Genomic DNA, 23,883 nt, shown 5'->3' on the forward strand with positions numbered 1-23,883 from the left:
GCTCGAGGGACTTATGCGCTCTGTCTATTTCAGGGGCCTCATCGAGCACCCCCTCCGCCACCAGTTCTACCAGAATCTTGAGACGTACCTTGTGGCACTCACACCTTCCACTCCTTCAGGCAAGCCCATCACTCATAGGTTCTGCCTTCTCAAGGTGTTCTCCTGCTCCTAAACCTTTACCCTCAACGTTTTGCAAAGGTCACCCAAGAGTCCGACCTCTGCCTCCAGTGTCACCACACGATCGTTGTGGTCCGAATTCACTCCTTCGATCTCTTGAATCTGCGACCCCTGCACCTCTTAAGCACCCATTCCATCGAACTCTTCAGGGGTGCCAGAGCTCCTTCAATGGCATTTGGACAATCCTCCCGCATATCTTTCTCTGCTGGCGGAATTCCTCCTTAATGAAAGCCATCAACTGCTCCATCTGGGGCTTTGCACCAGTCCTTCCCCCTCTGCCATCCTTACACCGGCTGCTGCATCACAGGTTTCTTCCAACTCTTCGGCCAGGTCTCATCACAGTCTTTTGCTGGGTTTGTGAAGGAAACCTACTATTTCTGATAGATAAAACGGATCATTAGCCATTTTATTATAAATACAAAAAGCCCAGTTCAAAAGTCATTTTAAAATGGATTCCTTTATGACATTCTAAAACTGTACAAATTTAGAATCAGTTTGCAAAGCACATAGCTTGCAGTAATAAGGCACAATATTTCCAACAGTTTGCAGAGCTCAAAGCAAGATGCAACATTTCTACTGAAGGTCAGATTGACATTATGGTTCATATGAACTTTCCATTGTTCAAAAGAAGGAATTGCAGGTTTCAACACATACCAGTCCAATGATAAGAGCAGAGTTTGAATTCCAACACACACTTAAGAATTTTAAATGCAACATTTATATTAACTTTAAAGTTCAACAAAATAATGTTGCACATTGAAGACTGACAACCCAATCATCGAATCAAATGTATTGAAGACTCACCCAAACCAATCAACATGTTACAGGGGTAGGAATAGATCAACTTAGACTGATAACAAATTTCTTAAAGGTAATAGTTCCGACTGACATTTTCCATTCTAGAATCGCCCTATACTATTTGCCTAGCTATCTACTATCTTCTTTTCTATTTCTATTTCCACTTCTAACTTGCGCAGCTGTTTGTTTTGAGCAAAGAAACCGTTACTGCTGTTATATTTTGAATTTGAGTCATTTTGCAAGTTACTAAATATAATCATCTTAAGTAAAGCCTTCTGCTGGGGCCTGTATTGAGAACATTTGATTTTGAAACACAAGATGATTTACTCTTTTTATAATCAATAGATACCAAATAAAATTTCATTTCGCACCCGAGAAGTGTAGCGCAAATTTCTGTCCAGTTAAGTGTACAGGAGAATACATTAACACAAGGGCAGTCTTCGACAGTTTGGTAGCCAGTGGATACACCACTCCTGGGGGATACCACTCCTCTGACCTTCAACTACACCTTTTTTGTCGAAATTACACCCAATATCAGGTAAAAAGAGCTCTTTGCTATGCCTTTGATGATGAGCTGCCCTGTGCGCGACCATTCACATCATGGCCACCACCGGTGCATTTATAACTTAACTTCAACACATGCGCTGTATACCTCACTTGGCCCTTCTTTGTCTGCTCCCATCTGATGCGGTACTTCTTCCTTCTCCAGTACTGTCCAATACTCACTTCTTTATGCACCTTATTATTCCTATTCCAACTTCTATATGCAGATGCCCACCCCACTGCCAATTTAGTTCAAACCTTTCCCAACTACGCTGGTGAAACTAGTGAGAACATTGCTCACAGTCCTGTTGAGGAGCAATTTGACCCATTTGATTCATGCTTCTGCCCCAAGACTGGTCCCCATGTCCCAAGAATCCAAAGACCTTCCTCTTGCACCATGCATCAAGCCACATATCGATCCTCCCTATTTTTCCATTTCTACTCTTGCTAGCCCAATTAATCCAGAGATTACAATATTCTAGGTCCTACTTTTTAAAACTTTCTCCCACCAAATTTTACTGCAGGATCTCACCATCTGCTCCCCATGTGTTGCTGGTACCCACATGTACCACACTTCTAGCTCAGCCTCCTCCCTCTGCATAATAACCTGTACCCTCTCGGTGATATCCTTTAGCTGGTGCTAGCTTTTCTGGTTAGCTATAGAGGATATAGATAAAAGGTTTAATTGAGAAATCATTAAGAGTAATTGACTAAATTATATTAACCATGAGAGTGAGGAAAGCTGACTAGCTGGGAACTAATCAGATAAGACTCTAAATTTTCACATTTTGCAAGTTGCTCGAAACTGGCCAGAGAATCCAAGGCCAGTGACAAAGACTCCATTGTCTGCAGATGCCTTCTCAGGCCTGGACAGGTCAGTTTCCATGGTAACAGTCAGTCAAGGTCATAATGACTTTTCGAAAACGGTGTTAATTTAATTAATGTTGGAGTCATAATTGGGTAGCCAGGGTATGGAAAATTACACCAAAACATTTCTCTCTTAAATTGACAGACAGACAGTTTGGTCGAATTGAGTGAATTATAAATTGGTTGAAGCCAATCACAGCTGTAAAGAAGGAGAAACTTTAAGATAATGATTTTCTTAAAAATCACTTGTCGGGATGGACAAATCCATTCCGGAATCAATCTAACTTCTTTCTGAAACGTATGTCTTTTCTGCTTACCTTTGCTAAATCACCAATTTCTTTTGTTTAAATCAATCAGTAATTTTGTACCGTGTGACATGATTTGAAGAATTACACAAATTGTATTTTAAGCTCAACCACTGTATTCGCTAAAGACAATCAATCTGACCTAAGTTTGTATTGCAACCAAGATTTTACCAGTAGACACTAAAGCTGACAATAAAGTTCAATAAAACTTTGCCAAAAAGCACAGCCTGGAATCTCTGTTATTTGGGAACCAAGAAGGGATAATGCATATCCAGGGTTCCGAATAGACACAGAGATCCATCACCTGGCAACAAGGTGGCAACACATCATGCAAGACTCAATATGACTGCCATAGTGTGCCCTTCTGGTAATGTAATCTCCGAGGATTACATTTCTGCTATACACTGTTCCCCAAAGACAGATGACGTTTGACAGAAGAATATATATAATTCTGGAACAGCATTTTTGGTGATGAACAGCATAACTGAGACCACTGTGTGCTGCAATCCTTCACTGGTAAATTGACATCAAATTTTAATGAAAATTAATCTGAATGTGAGAATAGTTGCAAATCAAAGTGCGCTGAAAGTTGAAGGAACACAGGAGCAGGAGTAGGCCATTTAGCCCTTCAACACTGCTTCCCCATTTGATAAGATAACAGCCTATCTGCTGTGGTGTCAACTCCATGTTCCTGTCCCTGCTCCCCATAACCCACAACTTTCTGGTCTATCAAAAAATTAGCTAACTCATCTGATGAATCAGACCCGAAACGTCAACTCTTTTCCTCGCCACAGATGCTGCCTAGCTGGCGTAAGTTTTCAGCATTTCCTGTTCATATTTTAAATTCCAAGCATCTGTAGTAATTTGCTTTTTATAAAAACAAACATAATCAGCTTTCTCAACATGGTAGAGTTGTAGTGCTGCAGACTTAATCTGTCACAGGAAAACGTTGCTGAATGTTTTGCCTCTTGGAACAAGACCTCCTTTCAAAAGGGCATGGGGCACATGTACTGCCAGTGTCATCAAAATCATTCCAGTCCTGAATTTCTTCACTTTCTGCTCCTTCCAGACTGGGGACATCTGCAGGATCTCACAATCTGCATCCCAAAGTACATCTCACAATTCAAAGATGTGATGCATGCAAGGCCAGCTATGTGTGCATTATGAGACTGCTGAAGCCACCAGATGCAGAACTCTTGCCTTTGCTGCAGTGGCTTGATTTCTACAGGATCACTGACTGCACATATGGCAATCAAGGCACCTGCAATGTTCATCATTCACAAGTGACCTACTCCCTCAATGTGCAGATCACCACAAGTTCATTGCACATGTATGTGCAAAGATTTCCTGGAAGCTATCTTGACTTTTAAATCTTCTTGGTAGTCAAGTTTACTACAGGTGTCTGTAACTGAGCAGATTATTTCTTGGAGACAAAGGCTTCCCAGTTGATAACATCCATCAGGAAACCTGCCAATGATGCAAGAGGTACAACAGGGGCCATAACAGTACTAGGGTAATCACTGAGCAAGTCATTAGCATGCTGAAAATCAGATGCACAGATCCGGGGCAGGCTTCAGCATGAATAAGGGAGGATCCCCAGAGTGGTAATGATGTACCATGCTTTGTATAATAAAGGATATAAAGTAAAAGTGCCTCAGAGTACCAGCCCAAATCCAGGTGCCATTTTTCCAACGCTCCTCTCATGGTCCTCCTACACATCACTGCCAGCAGAGAATCGGATATCACTTTCAACCATACTGAAATGCTTTGATCAATCTCCTATAAATTGGCAACCATGTATGGAATTTCCACATTCTCCCCGTGCCTGCGAGGGTTTCACCCTCAAGCCAAAAATATGCAGGGTAGGTGGATTGGCCTCACTAAATTGCCCTAAATAAATGAACAAATAAATAAACAACCAGGAGGGGTGATGCGTGGAGCCACAGGAAGTGGGTGAAATCCATAACGAGTACTTTGTATTGGTGTTCACCAACGAGAAGGACATGTGGATGCAGTCAGGGATAGATGTGTGAACATTCTTGAGAACATCAATATATCAAAGGAGGATGTATTGAGTATCCTAAATTGCGTTAAGGTGAGCAAGTCCCCAGGGACTAGACTAGGGACTAGATGACAGGTTACTGCAGGAGGCAAGAGGAGAAATAGCTGGGGCCTTAACAGATATCTTCACATCCACTTTGACCACAGGCAAGTTTTCAGAGGATTGGAGAATGTTGTTCCCTTGTTTAAGAAAGGAAGCAGGGATAATCCAGCAAATTATAGCCTGGTGAGCCTGACATCAGTGGTGGGGAAGCATTTGGAAAACATACTGAGGGACAGGATATATGCACATTTGGAGGAAAATGGACTAGTTAGTGACAGGCAGCATGGTTTTGTACGGAGAAGGTCATGCCTCACCAACTTGATTGAGTTTTTTTTGAAGAGGTGACAAAGAAAATTGATGAGGTAAGGCTGGGGATATAGTTTATATGAACAGTAAGGCATTTGGCAAGGTCCCACATGGCAGATTGGTAGAAAAATCTAAAATCACAAGGGATTTGGGGTGGGCTGGCTAGATGGTTACAGAACTGGCTTGGTATAGAAGACAGAGTAGCAGCAATGGAAGGGTGTTTATCAGAATAGAAACTGTAGCTAGTGGTGTTCCGCAGGAATCAGTGCTGGGACCTCGGTTCTTTATAGTACATATAAATGATCTGGAGGAAAATGTGGGTGGCCTGATTAGTAAGTTTGTGGATGACACAAAGATTGGTGGAGTTGCTGATAGTTGAGAATTGTCAGAGGATACAATAGGATATAGATAGATTGGATAATTGGGCACAGAAATGGCAGATGGAGTACAATCCGGACATATGAGAGGTGATGCATTTTGGAGAATCAAATCTAGGTGTGAATTATACTGTAAATGGCAGAAACTTAGGAACATTAAGATACAGAGGGATCTGGGCATGCAGGTCCACAGTTCCCTAAAACTGGCAACACAGGTGGCCAAGTTGATTAAGAAGGAATATATCATGCTTGCCTTCATCAGCCAGGGCACGGAGTACAGAAGTTGGGAAAATCAGTTTTCAGCTATATAAAACCATGGTTAGGCTGCATTTTGGAGTATTGAAAGCAGTTCTGGTCACAACATTATCCGGAGGACGAGGAAGCTTTGGAGAGAGTGCAAAGAAGGTTCACCAGAATGTTGCCTGATCTCGAGGGTGTTGGCTATGAGGAGAGGTTGAATAAACTCGGATGGTTTTTCACTGAAAGACGGAGGCGAGGGGAGGCCTAATAGAGGTCTATAAAATTCTGAGAGGCATAGACAGGGTGGATAGTCAGAGGCTTTTTCCAACGGTGGAAGTGTCAATTACAAGGGGGGGCACAGGTTCATGGTGAGAGGGGGAAGGTTGAAGGGGCAAAGTATAAGTGAGATGTGCGGGGGAAGTTTTTCACGCTGAGTGATGGGTGCCTGGAACGCGCTGCCAGAGGGTGTGGTGAAAGCAGGGACATTAGCAACATTTAAGAGACATTTGGATGGGTATATGTATAGGGAGGAAATAGAGGGATACGGGCCAAGTAAGGGCAGAAGGGCTTTTTAAAAATAAAGTTAGGGCATCATGATCGGCACAGGCTTGGAGGGCCGAAGGGCCTGTTCCTGTGCTATCCATTTCTTTGTTCTTATGACCAGATCTGGGACCAATTCACTTGTTATATGTAAAATACCCGTTGTTATTTCCTAAAAATGTTTTTTTTTTTTACTGATTTTCACATTTTTATGTTACACATTTCAAATCTTACGTTGTTACAAGTTTCATAACCATGGGTTATGCCAGGCAAAGCAACCAAGAAAAAAAATTAAATTACAAAAGAGAGATGAGCCAAGAACGAGAAAAGAAAACATGAACAAACAAGGTTCACGTTAACTATTTACATATACATGATTGTCCACCCCCCAACTCCTGTGGCTCTGGGCCCGATTTGGCCAATGAGCCTCAGTTGCACTGCCCAGTGTTGGCCCGAGCGTGTATTACCCGGCGTACTGCTGCTCACTCTGGTTTTCGGCTTTCCTCTGGGCCCATCCCTGTGGCTGCACCCCTCGTTTCTGTGGTCTTTTAAAAAAAAAGGGGCTTTTGCCGCCCCCCCCCTTTCCTTTCCAATCCGCAACTCATCTGTGCTCCCTCCTCCTTCCGCTCTACTGGTTGCTGGCTATGAACAGGTCTTGGAACAAGTCGGTGAACGGCTTCCACATCCAGTGGAAGCCCTCTTCTAACCCACGGATGCGAATTTTATCTCCTCCAGTTGGAGGAATTCCAAAAGGTCGGACAGCCAGTCTGCAGCTTTGGGTGGTGCTGCCGTGCGCCAAGCGAGCAGGATTCTTCGGCCGACAATTAGGGAGGCAAAGGCTAGGGCGCCAGCCCCCCTCCCCAAAGAAAACTGCCACCATTTTGGACATTGCCAAAACCCTTTTGTTAATCTTCATGCACATTGACCAAAATTAATATAAATGATAAAATAATAAACATTACAATGACAAAAACCAATGCAATAAACAAACTGCTGTGAAAAATTTGTAGCTGAATTAGTTATGGTCTTACCCTCTGCCTCTCGGAATAATTCTATTGAAGAACAACTATCGGTTCTTGTGGAGGAGTCATCGTCCACAAACAGTTCAGAGTCCACTGAAGGAGAAAGGTAGGGCGAAAGTTCTAAAGTGAGGAAAAGCATTAAAGTTGCTATCTTGATAAAAAAGTGGTGCTTTTTTTTCTTTTAGCTTCATGCGTAGAGATGAAAATTAGCAAATTTATATAGAACTTTGAAGATAGTTAAGAATGTCCTAAAGCACTTAAATTTGACCAAACTAATTGTTAGCAACATCCTGAAAGGAATACACAAATTTAGAAAATACAAGCAGCCCTTTGACTGCTCTGCTACTCAATACATTCATGGTTATCTTCTCCATCAACTCCATATTTCCTGCCCATTCCCCATATTTATCTATTCCCCCCCCCCCCCCCCCCCCCCCCCCGAGGTGTCAGAAATCTGTCCATCTCTTGTCATAAACATAGTCAATGATGGTGCATCCATAACCCTCTGAGATAGAGAATTCCAAAGACTCTCAACTTTTTTTTGAGTGAAATAATTTCTCCCTCATCTCAAATCATCTAAATGTTTGATCACTCATCCTGTAATCCCCAGGTTCTAGATCCCCCAACCTCGTGATGCCTGCCCTGTCAAATCTCTTCAAATTATATATGTTTCAATTAGATCGCATCTCGTAATCCCTGGGGATTAGGAGAATATTTCCAACTTCATAGAATCATAGAATTTACAGTGCAGAAGGCCATTCGACCCATCGAGCCTGCACGGCCCGTGGAAAGAGCACCCTACTCAAGCCCACACCTCCACCCTACTCCCATAACCCAGTAACCCCACCTAACCTTTTTGGACACCAAGGGCAATTTATCGTAGCTAATCCACTAACCTGCATATCTTTGGACTGTGGGAGGAAACCGGAGCACCTGGAGGAAACCCACGCAGACACGGGCAAAACATGCAGACTCCGCACAGACAGTGGCCCAAGGCGGGAATCAAACCCACCCCAGTCACAGTCTCTCATCATCATAGGTGAATTTTTGCTAGCTCTAATGCAAATACCATATCCTTCCTTAGAAACGGAAACTAAAACATCACACAGTACTTCAGGTGTCTAACTAAAGCCCGGTACAATTGTAGCAACACTTTCTTATTATTAGACTTCAATCTCCTGAAAATAAAGGTCTGCGTGCCATTTGTTTTCCTAATTGCTTGCTTTACCTGCATGCTGTAACTTTGCATTTGTTGCATAAGTATAGCCAAGTTTCTCCAAACATCAACATTGACATGTGTCATGGTTTTGACTAAGTATTCTGCTTTTCCTGGAAGTGAATAACCTCATACTTCCACACATTGTACTCCTACTGCCACGTTGTCTATTCACTTAACCTGTCTATATCTCTTCACAGCAATTTTGTGCCCTCTGCACAACTTTCCCATCGAACTTTGTGCCATCAGCAAACTGAGATACCTTGGTCTTTAGAACATGGAACAGTACAACACAGTACAGACCCTTCGGCCCACGATGTTGTGCCGACCACTTATCCTAATCTAAGATCGCCTCACCTACACCCCTTCAATTTACCGCTGTCCATGTGCTTGTCCAAGAGTCACTTAAATGTCCCGAATGACTCTGACTCCACCACCTCCACTGGCAGTGCATTCCACGCATCCACCACTCTCTGTGTAAAGAACCTACCTTTGACATCTCCCCGATACCTTCCTCCAATCACCTTAAAATTATGTCCCCTCGTGACAGCCATTTTCGCTCTGGGGAAAATCCACTCTATCCGTGCCTCTCTATCTAGATACACCTCTATCAAGTCACCTCTCTGTCTTCTTCGGTTCAGTGAGAAAAGCCCTAGCTCACTCAACCTTTCTTCATAAGACATGCCCTCCAGTCCAGGCAGCATCCTGGTAAATCTCCTCTGTACCCTCTCCAAAGCATCCACATCCTTCCTATAATGAGGCAACCAGAAATGGACACAATATTCCAAGCATGGTCTGAACAGGGTTTTATCAAGTTGCAGCAAAACCTCGCGGCTCTTAAACTCAATCCCCCTGTTAATTAAAGCCAACACACCATAAGCCTTCTCAACAACCCTATCAACCTGGGTGGCAACTTTGAGGGATCTATGTACGTGGACTCCAAGATCCCTCTGTTCCTCCAGACTTCCAAGAATCCTGCCTTTAACCCTGTATTCAGCACTCAAGTTCGACCTTCCAAAATGAATCACTTCACCTTTATCTAGGTTGAACTCCATCTGCCACTTCTCAGCCCAGCTCTGCATCCTGTCAATGCCCTGTTGGAACCTGCAACAGCCCTCGACACTATCTACAACGCTACCAACCTTGGTGTCATCGGCAAACTTACTAACTCACCCTTCCACTTCCTCATCCAAGTTATTTATAAGCACCACAAAGAGCAAAGGTCCCAGAACAGATCCCTGCGGGACACCACTCGTCACCAACCTCTAGGCGGAATACTTTCCATCCACTACCGCTAGCTGGCTTCTTTCGGCCAGCCAATTCTGTATCCAGACAGCCAAATTTCCCTGTATCCCATGCCCCCTAACTTTCTGAATGAGCCTACCATGGGGAACCTTATCAAATGCCCGACTGAAATCCATATACACCACATCTACTGCCCGACCTTCATCAATGTGTCTCGTCACATCCTCAAAGAATTCAATGAGACTTGTGAGGCATGACCTGCCCCTCACAAAACTATGCAGACTATGTTTAATCAAACTATATTTCTAAATAATCATAAATCTTATCTGAGAATCCTTTCCAGTATTTTGCTCACCACAGACATAAGAGTGATAGGTCTGTCATTCCCAGGGATTTCCCTATACTCTTTCTTGAACAGGGGAACAACATTCACCTCCCTCCAATCATCCGGTACTACGCCAATGGAGAGTGAGGGCACACAGATCATCGTCAACTGCGCAACAATTTCCTCCCTTGCTTTCCGTAGTAACCTTGGATATATCATGTCTGGCCCAGGGGACTTATCTATCCTGATGCTTTTCAAAATTTCCAGCACATCCTCCTTCTCAAGCACATCCGCCTTCTCAATATCAACCTGTTCGAGCCTATTAACCTGGTTCACGCTGTTCAAGAGCAACAAGGTCCCTCTCTCTGTGAATACTGAAGCAAAATATTCATTTAGGGCCTCCCCTACATCCTCAGACTCTAGGCACAAGTTCCCTCCACTATCCCTGATCTGCCCTACCCTCACTTGGATCATCCTCTTCTTATTTCTCACACAAGCGTAGAATGCCTTTGGGTTTTCCCTAATCCTTCCCACCAGGGTTTTGTCATGCCCCCTTCTAGCTCTCCTATGTTCATATTTGCATTCCTTCCTGGCCACCTTGCAACCTTAGAGAGCCGTGCCAGGTCCTTGCTTCCTCAGCCTTACGTAAGCTTCCTTCTTCCTCTTCACTAGAAGCTCCACTTCGCTTGTCAGCCAAGCCTCCTTCACCTTACTATTCCTTCCTTGTCTCAGTGGGACAAAGCTCTGCAGCACTGGCAGCAAGTGCTCAAACAACCCCCACATTACTATTCTGCATTTCCCCAAGAACAAGTGTTCCCACTTTATGCTCCTCAGTTCCTGTCTAATAGCAGTATAATTTCCCCTACCCCAATTAAATACCTTCCCATACCGTCTGTTCGAAACCGTCATTAAGACTGGCAAAGGTGAAGGAGTTGTGGTCACTGTCACTGAAATGCTGTCCCACCCAGACATCTGATACCTTGCCTGATTTGTTGCCAAGCACCAACTCCAATATGGCTTCCTCGAGTCAGCCGATCTGCATATTGAGTCAGGAATCCTTCCTGGACAAACCTGACAAAATCTGCTCCTTTTAAACCATTTGCATTAAGGAGGTTCCAGTCAATATTAGGGAAGTTGAAGTCACCCATGACAACTCTGTTACCTCTGCACCTTTCGAAGATCTGCCGCCCAATCTGTTCCTCCATCTCTCTGCTGCTATTAGGGGATCTATAGAAAATTCCCAAAAAGTGACTGCTCCTTTCTGGTTTCTGACTTCCACACGTACTGACTCAGTAGACAAATCCTTCTCGACTATCTCCTTTTCTGCAGCTGTGATGCTCTCTCTAATTAACAGTGCTACTCCCACTCCTCTTTTACCTCCCACCCTATTTTTCTTAAAACATCTAAACCCCGGAACATTTAACAACCATTCCTGTCCCTGTGAAATCCAGGACTCCATAATAGCCACAACATCATAGTTCCAAGTACTGATCCACACAAGTTCATCTCCCTTATTCCTGATACTCCTTGCATTGAAACAGACACACTTTAATCCATCCCACTGAGTGCAACTTTGCCGTATTAATTGTCTATCCTTCCTTACAGGCTCGTTGCATACTACTTCTGCCTGTTCAACAGTTGCCCTATCCTCTGATCTGTAGTGCTGGTTCCCACCACCCTGCCAAACTAATTTAAACCCTCTCAAAGAGCTCTAGCAAACCTCTTGCCCAGGATATTGGTGCCCCTCCAGTTTAGATGCAACCCGCCCCTCATGTACAGGTCCCACCTTCCCCAGAAGGCATCCCAATGATCTACATAAGAAGGCAAATGGAGTTTGGTCCTTCATTGCTAGAGGGATGGAGTTTAAGACGAGGGAGGTTATGCTGGATTTGTATAAGGTGTTAGTGAGGCCACACCTGGAGTATTGTGTTCAGTTTTGGTCTCCTTACCTGAGAACTCGTTGGAATTTAGAAGGATGCGAGGGGAGGGGGAAGAGATCTTATAGGAACATATAAAATTATGAAGGGAATAGATAGGATAGATGCGGGCAGGTTGTTTCCACTGGCGGGTGAAAGCAGAACTAGGGGGCATAGCCTCAAAATAAGGGGAAGTAGATTTAGAACTGAGTTAGGAGGAACTTCACCCAAAGGGTTGTGAATCTATGGAATTCCTTGCCCAGTGAAGCAGTTGAGGCTCCTGCATTAAATGTTTTTAAGATAAAGATAGATAGTTTTTTGAAGAATAAAGGGATTAAGGGTTATGGTGTTCGGGCCGGAAAGTGGAACGGAGCCCAGAAAAGATCAGCCATGATCTCATTGACTGGCAGAGCAGGCTCAAGGGGCCAGATGCTCCTAGTTCTTATATCTGAAGCCCTCCCTCCTACACCAGCCCTGTAGCCACGTGCTATGCTGCACTCGCACTCTGTTCCTGCGGCAGCGGTAGCAATCCTGAGGTTACTACTCTGCTCGCCCTGCTCTTTAGCTTCCAACCTAACTCCCTAAAATCACTTTTTAAGATCCTCATCCCTTTTCTTAGTTATGTCGTTGATGCCAATGTGCACCACGACTTCTGGTTGACCCCTCTCCCCCTTAAGAATCCTGTAGACTCGATTCGAGACATCCCTGACCCTGGCACCTGGGAGGCAACATACCTTCCGGGAGTCTCGTTCGCGACCACAGACTCTCCTATCTGTTCCCCTAACCATCGAGTCTCCTATCACTATCGCTTTTCTGTTCTCCCCCCTTCCCTTCTGAGCCACAGACCAAGGCTCAGTGCCAGAGACCTGGCCGCTATGGCCTTCCCCTGGTAGGTAGTCCCTCCCAACAGCATCCAAAACGGTATACTTGTTTTGAAGGGGAACGGCCACAGAGGATCCTTGCACTGTCTGCCTGTTCCCTTTCCTTCCCCTGACTGTAACCCAGCTACTCTTGTCCTGAACCTTGGGTGTGGCTACCTCCCTGTAACTCCTCTCTATCACCCCCTCTGCCTCCCAGATGATCCAAAGTTCATCCAGCTCCAGTTGCCTAACGCGGTCTCCGAGGAGGAGTTGGGTGCACTTCCCACAGGTATAGTCAGCGGGGACACGAGCGGTATCCCTTACCTCCCACATCATACAGGAAGAGCATGCAACTGCCTTAACTTCCATCCCCTCTGATCTGAATTCCCAAATAGATTTAAAAGGAAAACAAAATTAAAGATTAAACACCGGTTAAACTCTTAAAAAAAAATACTGATGCTACTCTCTCAAGTGAACCCTCTAAAATTGGTGATTCTGCTGAATGATACAAATATTGCCTGCTGCCCCCTAAAAAACTTTGTCTGAGTAATAATGAACATAGATTGCAAACAGCAGAGGCACCAGCACTGATTTATGTGGCAGCACACTCGTTCATTTTTAGAAGATAGTGCAGAAGGAGGCCATTCGGCCCATCGGGTTTGCACCAACCCACTTAAGCTCTCACTTCCACCCTATCCCCGTAACCCAATCACCCCTCCTAACCTTTTTGGACACCAAGGGCAATTTAGCATGGCCAATCCACCTAACCTGCACGTCTTTGGACTGTGGGAGTAAACCGGAGCACCCGGAGGAAACCCACACACGGAAAGAACGTGCAGAGTCCGCACAGACAGTAACCCAGCGGGGAATCGGACCTGGGACCCTGGCGCTGTGATGCCACAGTGCTATCCACTTGTGCTACCGTGCTGCCCAAAATAGTTAAAGCCTACCAAACTGAAAAAGCCCCATCCATCCCTCCTGTTTCCTGGCTGTTGACTATTGCTCTCGAACCCGCAACTCCATATACCCTCGTTGCGTATTAAGCTTTTGGATATCCCCTATTAAATAGCATTTAGGAATCGGAATACTCTATAGTTATTACGTCCCCTTTATTTATCCTACAAGATACATGTACAGAGCAGAAGGAGGCCATTTGGCCCATCGAGTCTACACCAGCCCCCGAAAGAATACCCTACGCAAGGCCATGCCTCCACCCTATTTCCGTAACCCCACCTAACCTTTTTTTGGACACGAAGGGACAATTTAGCGTGCCCAATCCACCTAACCTGCACATCTTTGGACTGGAGGAGGAAACTGGAGTGCCTGGAGGAAACCCACGCAGACATGGGGAGAAAGTGCAAGCTCCACACAGTCACCCGAGGCCGGAATTGAACCGGGGACCCTGGAGCTGTGAGGCAGCAGTACTAACCACTGTGACTAGAGTGTGTGGCTAGTTTCTAAACCAGTATAAAATAATCATTGAAATCCATTTTGCCCAGAATGTAATTTGCTCTTGAAGTTGCCCTGGATTTGTTGATTTTGAGCAAGGGAGTTGAGAACACAATCTAGTAGTATCTCCAGGTTCATGTATTTTTCTGCTGTTAAGATAGATATATATATAAAGTTATAAAATGTGATTTTTCCCAACAGAAGCCTAGCATTAGAGTTCAATTGCGATTGATAAAATGTCTGCAGGTTGCCAAAATACTTATAAATGGAGGTTGTTAAGTACCTGGAGCATAAAAGGCAACAGGCCACCTTACTTACGTTTGTTTGCAGGAACTAATGTTTATTTTTTTCCCCTCAAAATTGTTGCGGTGCATTGACGGTATATTTGAAGTGCTAGGTAGCATCTGGAATCCAGGCTCAGGTGAGTTTTAGTTAGCAATCGTATGAAAAAAAATGAAAATCGCTTATTGTCACGAGTAGGCTTCAATGAAGTTACTATGAAAAGTCCCTAGTCGCCACATTCCGGCGCCTGTCCGGGGAGGCTGATACGGGAATCGAACCGTGATGCTGGCCTGATTGGTCTGCTTTAAAAGCCAGCGATTTAGCCCAATGAACTAAATCAGTATGAGTTCAAAACAAAAATATATTGATAAAGAGGTAAAAAGGTTGAGGCAACGTCAACCTCTCTGAAATGCACAGTATTCTTTAAAAAAAAATCATGTCCTCTGGTGAGAAAAATATTACATCTCCCATGATAATTTAAATACTTTATCTTTTATTTCAAAAATGTTTTCTTACCTGAAGTAGTTTCAGTGCACTCAGAACATGTTGTACTTTTGGACTTACTTTGGTTAAATTTCTGAAACAAATTTACAAGTGAGAAATAATTTAAATTACTCGCTTCCGTTTCACATTGCTGTACTCATATGATGTGCATCCATGTTTCAATAAGGAGATTGAGTCTTGTATATTTAAAGATTAATTACTTATTGTCAATCTTTAGCTATTCTCAGATCCCAATATTGTCAGGCACGATGCTGCTCCATGCAGGTAAGCTGCTTACTTTAGAGTTGTGCGACTGCGCTGCAATGAGAGCCACCAACAGGGCAGCTGCTCTTCATAGCTCCCCTCAAGGGGGCGGAGCCAGGGGCAGAGCCCACAAGGGTACCAACATGATACATTCCGTGTAGTACAGTAAAATGGTCCATAGGTGGAGCCAACATGGGCAACAGCGTGGTACAATGTAGTACAGTGGTGAATGGTTACCACAATACGTTCACCACATTCACCCCGTTAAAAAAATTGATGTACGGCGAGGGTGAAGGGCTCACAGGTTCAATCTGTCCGGCACCCTGATCATACGCTGCGATCGCCGAAGCGCTGGTTTTGCAAACAGGCATGGGTGTCGAACGCGGTCGGTGTGGGCATGGGTGGTGAACTCGTCGATGTGGCACGGGCGTGGACTCCGGGAGCGTATCTTCAGGAGCTTCATTCCTGTGGGTCAGCGAAGGGGCAGGGAGTATAGGAGGGGGTGTGGAGGCCATGTAGGGGCAGTGCTGTTCAGTGTAGGTTGGGGGGGGGGGGGGTGTAGGTTGGGGTGATGGTCGGGAATCCTGCGGATGCCAGGTCCCAGAGGGAGACCGTATCCTGTCAGCCGTCGGGGTGCTCTACGGATGCGTAGTGGGGGTTGGTGTGAAGGAGCTGGACCCTCTCGACCAGGCGGTCGAACATGTGGCTCTTTACGTGTTTGCGGAGTAGGACAGGCCCCGGTGTCTTCAGCTAGGACGGAAGTGAGACCGCAGAGGTGGATTTCCTAGGGAAAACAAACATGCGGTCATGAGGGGTCTTGTTCGTGGCTGTGCAAAGGAGTGACCTAATGAAGTGGAGAGCGCGTCGGGGAGGACCTCTTGCCAGTGGGAAACCGGGAGATTCCAGGACCGGAGGGCCAGGAGGACGGCCTTCCATACTGTTGCGTTTTCCCTCTCCACCTGTCCGTTTCTCCGAGGGTTGTAACTGGTAGTCCTGCTCGAGGCGATGCCCTTACAGAGCAGGTACTGACGCAGTTCGTCGCTCATAAACGAGGAGCCCCGGTCACTGTGGACATAAGTGGGGAAACCGAACAAGGTGAAGATACTATGTAGGGCCTTAATGACGGTGGCCGCGGTCATGTCGGGGCAAGGGATTGCGAAGGGGAAGCGGGAAAATTCGTCAACGACATTGAAGAAATAAGTGTTGCAGTTGGCAGAAGTCGATACTGAGGCGCTAAAAGGGCCGGAATGCATTCACCAGATGGGCTTTATCCGGTCGATAGAAGTGCGGCTTACACTCCGCGCAGATTTGGCAGTCCCTAGTCATGACCCTGACCTCCTCGGTGGAGTAGGGCAGGTTGCAGGCCTTGATGTACTGGAGAAGCCTGGTGACCCCCGGGTGGCAGAAGTCATCGTGGATGGCCCGGAGTCGATCATCTTGCGCGCTGGCGCATTTGCCGCGGGACAGGGCATCTCATTGAGCTTCCCAGAATGATACACTATATCGTAATTAAAGGTGGAGAGTTCAATCCTCCACCTCAAGATCTTATCGTTCTTGATCTTGCCCTGTGATGTACCATCAATTTGACTCGAGACACAATTAGGATCCGAACTAGCTAGTTGTTAGCCCGGTGGTTGACTAGAGTAAGGACGACCGCCGGGAACTCTGGGTACTTATACCCCACCTCGGAGGCCTTAACTCTGGGTACTTATACCCCACCTACTTGCCTCTCGACCAATTGGAGAGCAGTCACATGACTAGTCCCAACCAATCAGACGAGAGGCACATGACCAGTCAGAGCCAATGGGAAGCCAGTGCTCTGCACCAATGGCAGTGCTCATATCCATACCACCACACCCTGCTGTGTATTGTCGAAAATGAAGGCTACCGACTGTTGGTCGGTGACGAGGGTAAACCTCGTACCAGCGAGGTAGTGCCGTACTGCTTCCAAAATGGCACAAGCTTCTTTTTCAACTGAAGAGTGTTGAATTTCAGAGGCGTCGAGGGTACAGGAGAAAAATGCTGCTGGCCTGCCCGCCTGATTGAGGACGGCGGCGAGGGCGACCTCTGACGCGTCGCTCTCCACCTGGAAGGGGATGGACTCGTCCACCACGTGCATTGCGACCGTGGCAATATCTGCCTTGATGCGGCTGAAGGCCTGGCGGGCCTCAGCCGCCAGTGGGAAGATGGTAGCTTTGATCAGTGGGCGGGCTTTGTCTGCATAGTTGGGGACCCACTGGGCGTAATAGGAAAAGAACCCGAGGCACCTGTTCAGGGCCTTGGGGCAGTGGGGAAGGGGGAGTTTGCAGGACGGGGCGCATACGGTCGGGGTCGGGCCCTAGAACTCCGTCTTCCACGACGTAGCCGAGGATGGCTAGTCTTGTGCGTAAAACGCCTTTCTCCTTGTTATAAGTGAGGTTGAGGGCTTGGGTGGTTTGGAGAAACTTCTGGAGGTTGGCATCATGGTCCTGCTGGTTGTGGCCACAGATGGTGACGTTGTCCAGGTACGGAAATGTGATCCGCAGCCCGTACTGGCCTACCATTCGGTCCATTGTTCTTTGGAAGACCAAGACCCCGTTGGTGATGCCGAAGGGGACTCGGAGGAAGTGGAAGAGGCGGCCGTCTGTCTCAAAGGCCGTGTAGTGGCGGTCCTCCGGGCGGATTGGGAGCTGGTGGTATGCGGACTTCAGATCCACCGTGGAGAACACTCTGTAGTGTGCGATCTGATTAACCATATCTGCTATCTGGGGGAGGGGGTACGCATCAAGGTGCGTGTACCGGTTTATGATTTGGCTGTAGTCTACAACCATCTGGTTCTTTTCCCCAGTCCTGATGACCACCACCTGAGCTCTCCAGGGGCTATTACTGGCCTCGATGATCCCTTCCCGAAAGAGTTGCTGGCCCTCGGACCTGATAAAAGTCCTGTCCTAGATACTGTACCGCCTGCTTCTGGTGGCAACGGGTTTTTAGTCAGCGGTGAGATTTGCGAAGAGCGGGGGGGGGGGGGGGGGGGGGTCGACCTTCAGGGTCGCGAGGCTACATACAGTGAGGTGGGGTAGGGGCCCGCCGAAATTCAGGGTCAGGCTCCTGAGGTTGCACTGGAAGTTCAGTCCCAACAAAAGGAGCGCAGAGATCGGAGAGTACTTATAGGTTAAAGTTTGCGTATTCAACGCCTTGTATCGCAAGGTTCACGGCCGTGTACCCCGGGATCTGCACCGAGTGCGATCCAGAAGCGAGAGAGATTGTTTGAAGTGCGGGGGAGATTTGGAGCGAACAGCGCCTTACTATGTCTGGGTGAACGAAGCTCTCCGTGCTCCCGGAGTCAAACAGGCAAGGCGTTTTGTGTTCATTGACCCAGACAGTCAACATGGAGTTCCGGAGGTGCTTTGGGCATGACTGGTCGAGGGTGACCGCACCGAGTTGCGGGTTGCTGGCGGGTCAGAGGTGGTGTGGTCCCAAGATAGCAGCCCCCGTCGGTCGCACGTGTCGGGCGGAAAGGAAGATGGCGTCCAAGATGGCGGCCCCCACGAGTCGTACATGGTGGGCCGTATGGGAAACGGTGGCCAAGGTGGGGGCCCCCATGAGTCGCACGTGTTGTGCGAAGTTGAAGATGGCTGCCCCCACGGACGACACGAGGCGGGTGATGCATCCGGAGGGGACAGAGTCGGCAGGCACGCAGCCTGCACGCAGGTCTGCGGGCCTGAGAGTCAGAGGGTCGGGCCTGCGATTTGGAGGACTTGGACCTGGCCAGGCAAACTTTGGCAAAGTGTCCTTTCTTGCCGCAGTCGCTGCAGTTCGCGATCCGAGCCAGGCAGCGCTGCCTGGGGTGCTGGCCGCAGAAATAGCAGGGTAGCCCCCCGGGTTGAGCAGGCAACCGCACGGCACAGGCCTGGGGGACTCTCTGGTCGGGGGTCCATGAGGGCGTTGTGTGATTGGACGGGAAAGCATGGAGGCGCTGAAAGGCTACTTCTAGGGAGGTGGCTAGTTTTACCGTCTCTTCTAGGTAGTGGGCCTGCCCTTCTCGAGCAGGCACTGTCTGACTTAGTTGGACCAGACCCCAGCCACTTGGGCGTCCCGGACGGCGAGTTCCATGTGTTGGGAGGCCATGACGGCCTTGTAGTTGCAGTTTCGCGCGAGGACTTTGAGGTCGCATAGGTAGTCCTCCAGCAATTCCCCAGGGTGCTGGCGGCAAGTGGTGAGGAGTTGCCACGCACACACCTCGTTCACTGGCCTTATGTATAGGCGCTTCAGCATTGTGATGGCGTCTGCGTATGTGGTCGCCTCCTCGAGTTATACGGAGATTCGATGGCTCACCCGGGCGTGGAGGAGGCTCAGCTTCTGTTCGTCGGTGACGGAGGGCGAGGAGGATGCAGCGTGGTAGGCCTCGAAACATCGGAGCCAGTGTGAAAAATAATCCCTTTGGCTTCCGCGGCCTGTGGGTCGAGTTCCAGTCGGTCAGATTTGAGAGCTTCTTCCATCGCGATGTTGTAGTTGATTAAACTGATGCGACCATCAATTCACACGAGACAGAGTTGAAGTGAACAGCGACTTTAATCAACTAGAACAGTGCCTGCCTGCGACTGCACTGCAATAAGAGCCGCCGACAGGGCAGCTGCTCTTTATACCTCCCCTCAAGGGGGCGGAGCCCACAAGGGCACCAACATGATACAATCAGTGTAGTGTACAATGGTCCATAGGTGGAGCCCACATGGGCAACAGCGTGGTACAATGTAATACAGTGATGAATGGTTACCATAATACATTCACCACACACAGTGGGGCCGGAAAACTGCACCCCTTTTCTCACCTGATTTAACAGCATTCTGTGAAATTTCAAAGTTCTGGCGAGGGCCATCCAACCCTTGCAGGCAGGCATCGGCACCCCACTCTCTTTCTCTCCCTCTTCCCCAACCCCGCGCACGCCACTCAATAGTGAAAACCAATAATTATTTGCACCGATGCTGTTCGGGGTGGATGCATCATGGCCGGACACTACTGCATCAAGCCCAGTAATTATATTTAAATTTATCAAAATATATGGAAATCAGGTTCACGCCAGAATTGGACAGGGGATGGTTAAGATTGCCGATCTCGGCGGCACAAATGCAGTTTTTGACCTTTGGCGGCCATACAGAACTTCTGCCCAAGTCTAACGGGCCATCCAACGGGCTTTTTCATTTAGTGTCTTGCGCTTCAGTATCGGGTTTGCAGTTCCAATGTCTTTTTCTCTGTCTGCAACTGGGAAAGTTCTATGGCTTTTACTTTCACTGCCTCCTTTTTGCCATCCTTCTAAAGAACTCTTCTGTCCTTCAATTTCTTTCCTGTAGCTTTTTGATTCTTCCTGGAATATTGTGTGTTATGCAGTCTTCTCTGCCAACTGGTTCGAAGGTTTGTTCAGATGGATATTAAATTCATTATGCTTCTCTTCATAATTTTCCGAGGAATAAACTTTGGTGCAAGGGAATTTTTGGAGCACGTGAAGGTGTTTCAACAAGTTTTCCTTTTATTTTGTGAGACATGCTTGGTTCATCTTCAGCTACCGTTCAGTAGTCACTGAGTATCTGCTCTGTTTGTGCTTCACTTCTACTGTTCAAGAGAGTCTTTATTTCTTCCTGTTGCTGAATTTATACGCATTCCTTTTGCATTTGATCTTGAAAACCAACTATTCTTTCAACTGTTTGGTCTCTCGCTGTGCTTCCTCTGGGGTTTCCTATTGTCGTTAGCTGAATTTCCTGTGATTTTTAGGTTCCGACATGTTCACCAACAAATGTGGCCGCTTTTTTAAACTTTGGAAACACAACAGTTTCTTCTTGGTTATGTAAAGACCATATTTAAGGCTGTTCTTCTGTTTTATTTGGACACAGCAGGAACTTTCCTCTCTACTTTTCAAGATCCAGGAATTGGCTGACTCATTCCTCTTTAGCCTGCCCAACTTTTAAAACATCTAGCTAAATAAAAAATATCAAATCTTTGAATGTCCTCGCTTTGGGAGCTTTTTGTTTTATACAAGGAAGCACTGGAACTGCACCTTGAGCAGTTCAAACATTTGCTCGCCTAGCATAAGCGTTGAAGCATGAGACTCATTGTAGTGAGTGGCAGGTGTTTGTGGACTCTGCACTGGTGTCCACCTCCCAAGTGGGTGGCCCGTCCTCAAGAAGCCATCGCTCCAACTGCTGCTCTCCCTCAAAAACCTAAGGGATCTGCAAGTACCCCAAGGTGTAACTTCCATGGACAGTTCAGAGGGTAGCAGATGAGTGTGAGAGGGGTGGGCGATGGCCAGCAAATCACGTGCACATGTTTTGGGGTTGTGAAAAATTGGGGAGATTCTGGGCGGGAGTGTTTGCGGTCTTAGCCAGGATAGTGGAGGAGGAGGTGGACCCGGACCCTTTGGTGGCGACATTTGGGGCTTCAGAGAAGCCGGAGCTCATGGAGAGGAGGAAGGCCGATGTCATGGCCTTTGCCGCTCTGATTGCACGACGACGAATTTTGCTGGAGTGGCAGTCGGCATCACCACCGGGGTTAGTAGCATGGTTGGGTGACCTGTAAGACTTCCTGCGGTTAGAAAAGAGAAAGTAGAGTTAAGGGGCTCAGCAGGGGAGTTTGAGAAAAGGTGGGGGATGTTTGTGCCCATGTTTGAGGAGCTGTTTGTCGCAGTAAGGGTGGATGATCGGGAGAGAGGTGGGTGAAAAAGGAGAAAAATCTGTACAAACTGTATAGCTGATTGTTGGGAAGTATGTTTCCCGGGGTGTTTATTTGCTGTAACCTACTTTGATACAAGTTGGTGATAAAATGCGTTTTCAAAAAAACAAACTTCCATGGACACTGTCCCCTGGAAACAGGCACACATCTGCATTATGCGTGATGTGTGGTCACAAACGAACTGAACATTGAGGGAGTGGAATCCCTTGCGGTTCATGAATGGTGCCGCATGATGTCTTGGAGATTGCAGGGTAATGTGGGTACACGCTCATCAGTTTATCACACCTTGCACCTGGGGCATGCCTGCTAAGGTGAAGCCTGGGGTCCTCGTTCAAGTTTATATACATGTCTGCCCTCTCATAAAGAACATCTGTCACCTCCCTTCTGTGTAGCTCACTGTGCGATATCACTCAGATCACTGGTGCTGCCCTGAAACATGCCGCTTGTATATATAAAGTTCAGGGTAATAGTAACTTTTAAGTGTCACGACCATGGGGTGTCATCATGTGGTGCCAGATCTTGCAGGACCTTGTAAAAGGTGGTCCACCATCCCATGGGATTGACACACAGTCTTCCCCGTACTGACATTCCAGCATCTGTAGGTGGATGTCCGACGTCTGAAGACACTTTGCTGGTAGTGTCTTCTACGAGCTCCACCATCTGTGGTGCTGATCTCAGAAAAGCTACGGTCCCAGCCTCCCCTCCCACCTCAGTAGGGCACTGATCCTGGCCACGTGCAGAAACACATTGATGTCTCTGCTGCTGCTCGATCTCAGAGTAGAATAGCCAACTCAACTTGCTCTGTGATTTTCCAGAATTATACATTGAAGGGACCTCAAAAACGTCCCTCATCATGACCTTGAATGGGGCGAGTGTGACGAGAGACATCACCATTGCACAGTGGTACACATTAATGCCGCCTGTGTGTTGATGTTTGTATGAGCATTGCAGTTCAATGCTTAGGATCAATGCTTCCTATCAGTCAAGAAATTGGCTCAAATCAGTGGCACTGATGTTTAGCTTTGCAGATTTCATTTGCACAATTGACCAGTCAAGGAATGGCAAGGTAGCATATCAGGAAAATGGCTGCCTCATGGCAGAGGAGGCACAGCTGATTCGAGTGAAGCATTCAATTAATTTGACTAGCATATCTCTAAAGGGCACAGTCATTCTCCGAGGTCACAAGGGCTGCAGAGTTGACAAGTCTCTGCTGGCAGTCAAACTTCCTTGACATATCTTTTTATTAAAACAGTGAAAATATACACAAGGCCAACGGTACAAACACTAATTTTGTGTTGGAGAAACAGGGTACCCTCCTGTAATAAGTCCACGGAGGCAGAATTCCCTTTATTTACAAACCCAACAGCTGAACAACCATGACCAGTCTGCTGTCTACACCGGGAGTGCAGAGGATCTGACACTCCCTGTTGTATACACAGAAAGGGGTTCCCTGATTGGGTCACAAATTAGGGAACTCTTATTGTAATTGGCCAATCTCAAAAGCCTGGCCTAAATCATTACACCCCTCCCCCCAAAGTCCGAGGCCCATGGTCCTCGTGACTCATGGGTCTCCAGCTTCGTTTTTACGCCGGGTCCGAATCCTCCACTTCGGCCTCCCAACGTGGGGGGGGGGGCGGTTATAACAGCTAGGCGCCCCCGTCTTTTCCGATGTGAGCACCTGAGGGGCGGATTGCCCCTTTCCTCCGGTGGCAGGGATACAGCTGCGGCATCATCCACGGTGTCCATATCAGAGCCTGATGTACTCACCAGTGGTGTCGGAGGAGCGTGAATAGATTGCCAGGGAGGACTCTCCATGATCCTTGGCATGCTGGTCTGAGTCAGCTCCGGAGGAGGAAACAAATTTG

General features: G+C 47.1%; 1 protein-coding gene across 1 annotated transcript in view; it reads right to left on the bottom strand.

Annotated features, from left to right (window-relative positions):
* Positions 1-23,883, bottom strand: part of LOC119964272 — a 167,170-nt gene that overhangs the window by 66,384 nt on the left and 76,903 nt on the right. The window contains exons 5-6 of the mRNA XM_038793547.1: positions 15,089-15,149; positions 7,289-7,399 (exon numbers count right to left, since the gene is read on the bottom strand). Coding sequence (XP_038649475.1) covers positions 7,289-7,399; positions 15,089-15,149 — 172 coding nt within the window. The remainder of the gene's footprint in view (positions 1-7,288; positions 7,400-15,088; positions 15,150-23,883) is intronic.

Source organism: Scyliorhinus canicula, chromosome 4 (genome assembly GCF_902713615.1).
Source record: "Scyliorhinus canicula chromosome 4, sScyCan1.1, whole genome shotgun sequence".
Classification (NCBI taxonomy): domain Eukaryota; kingdom Metazoa; phylum Chordata; class Chondrichthyes; order Carcharhiniformes; family Scyliorhinidae; genus Scyliorhinus; species Scyliorhinus canicula.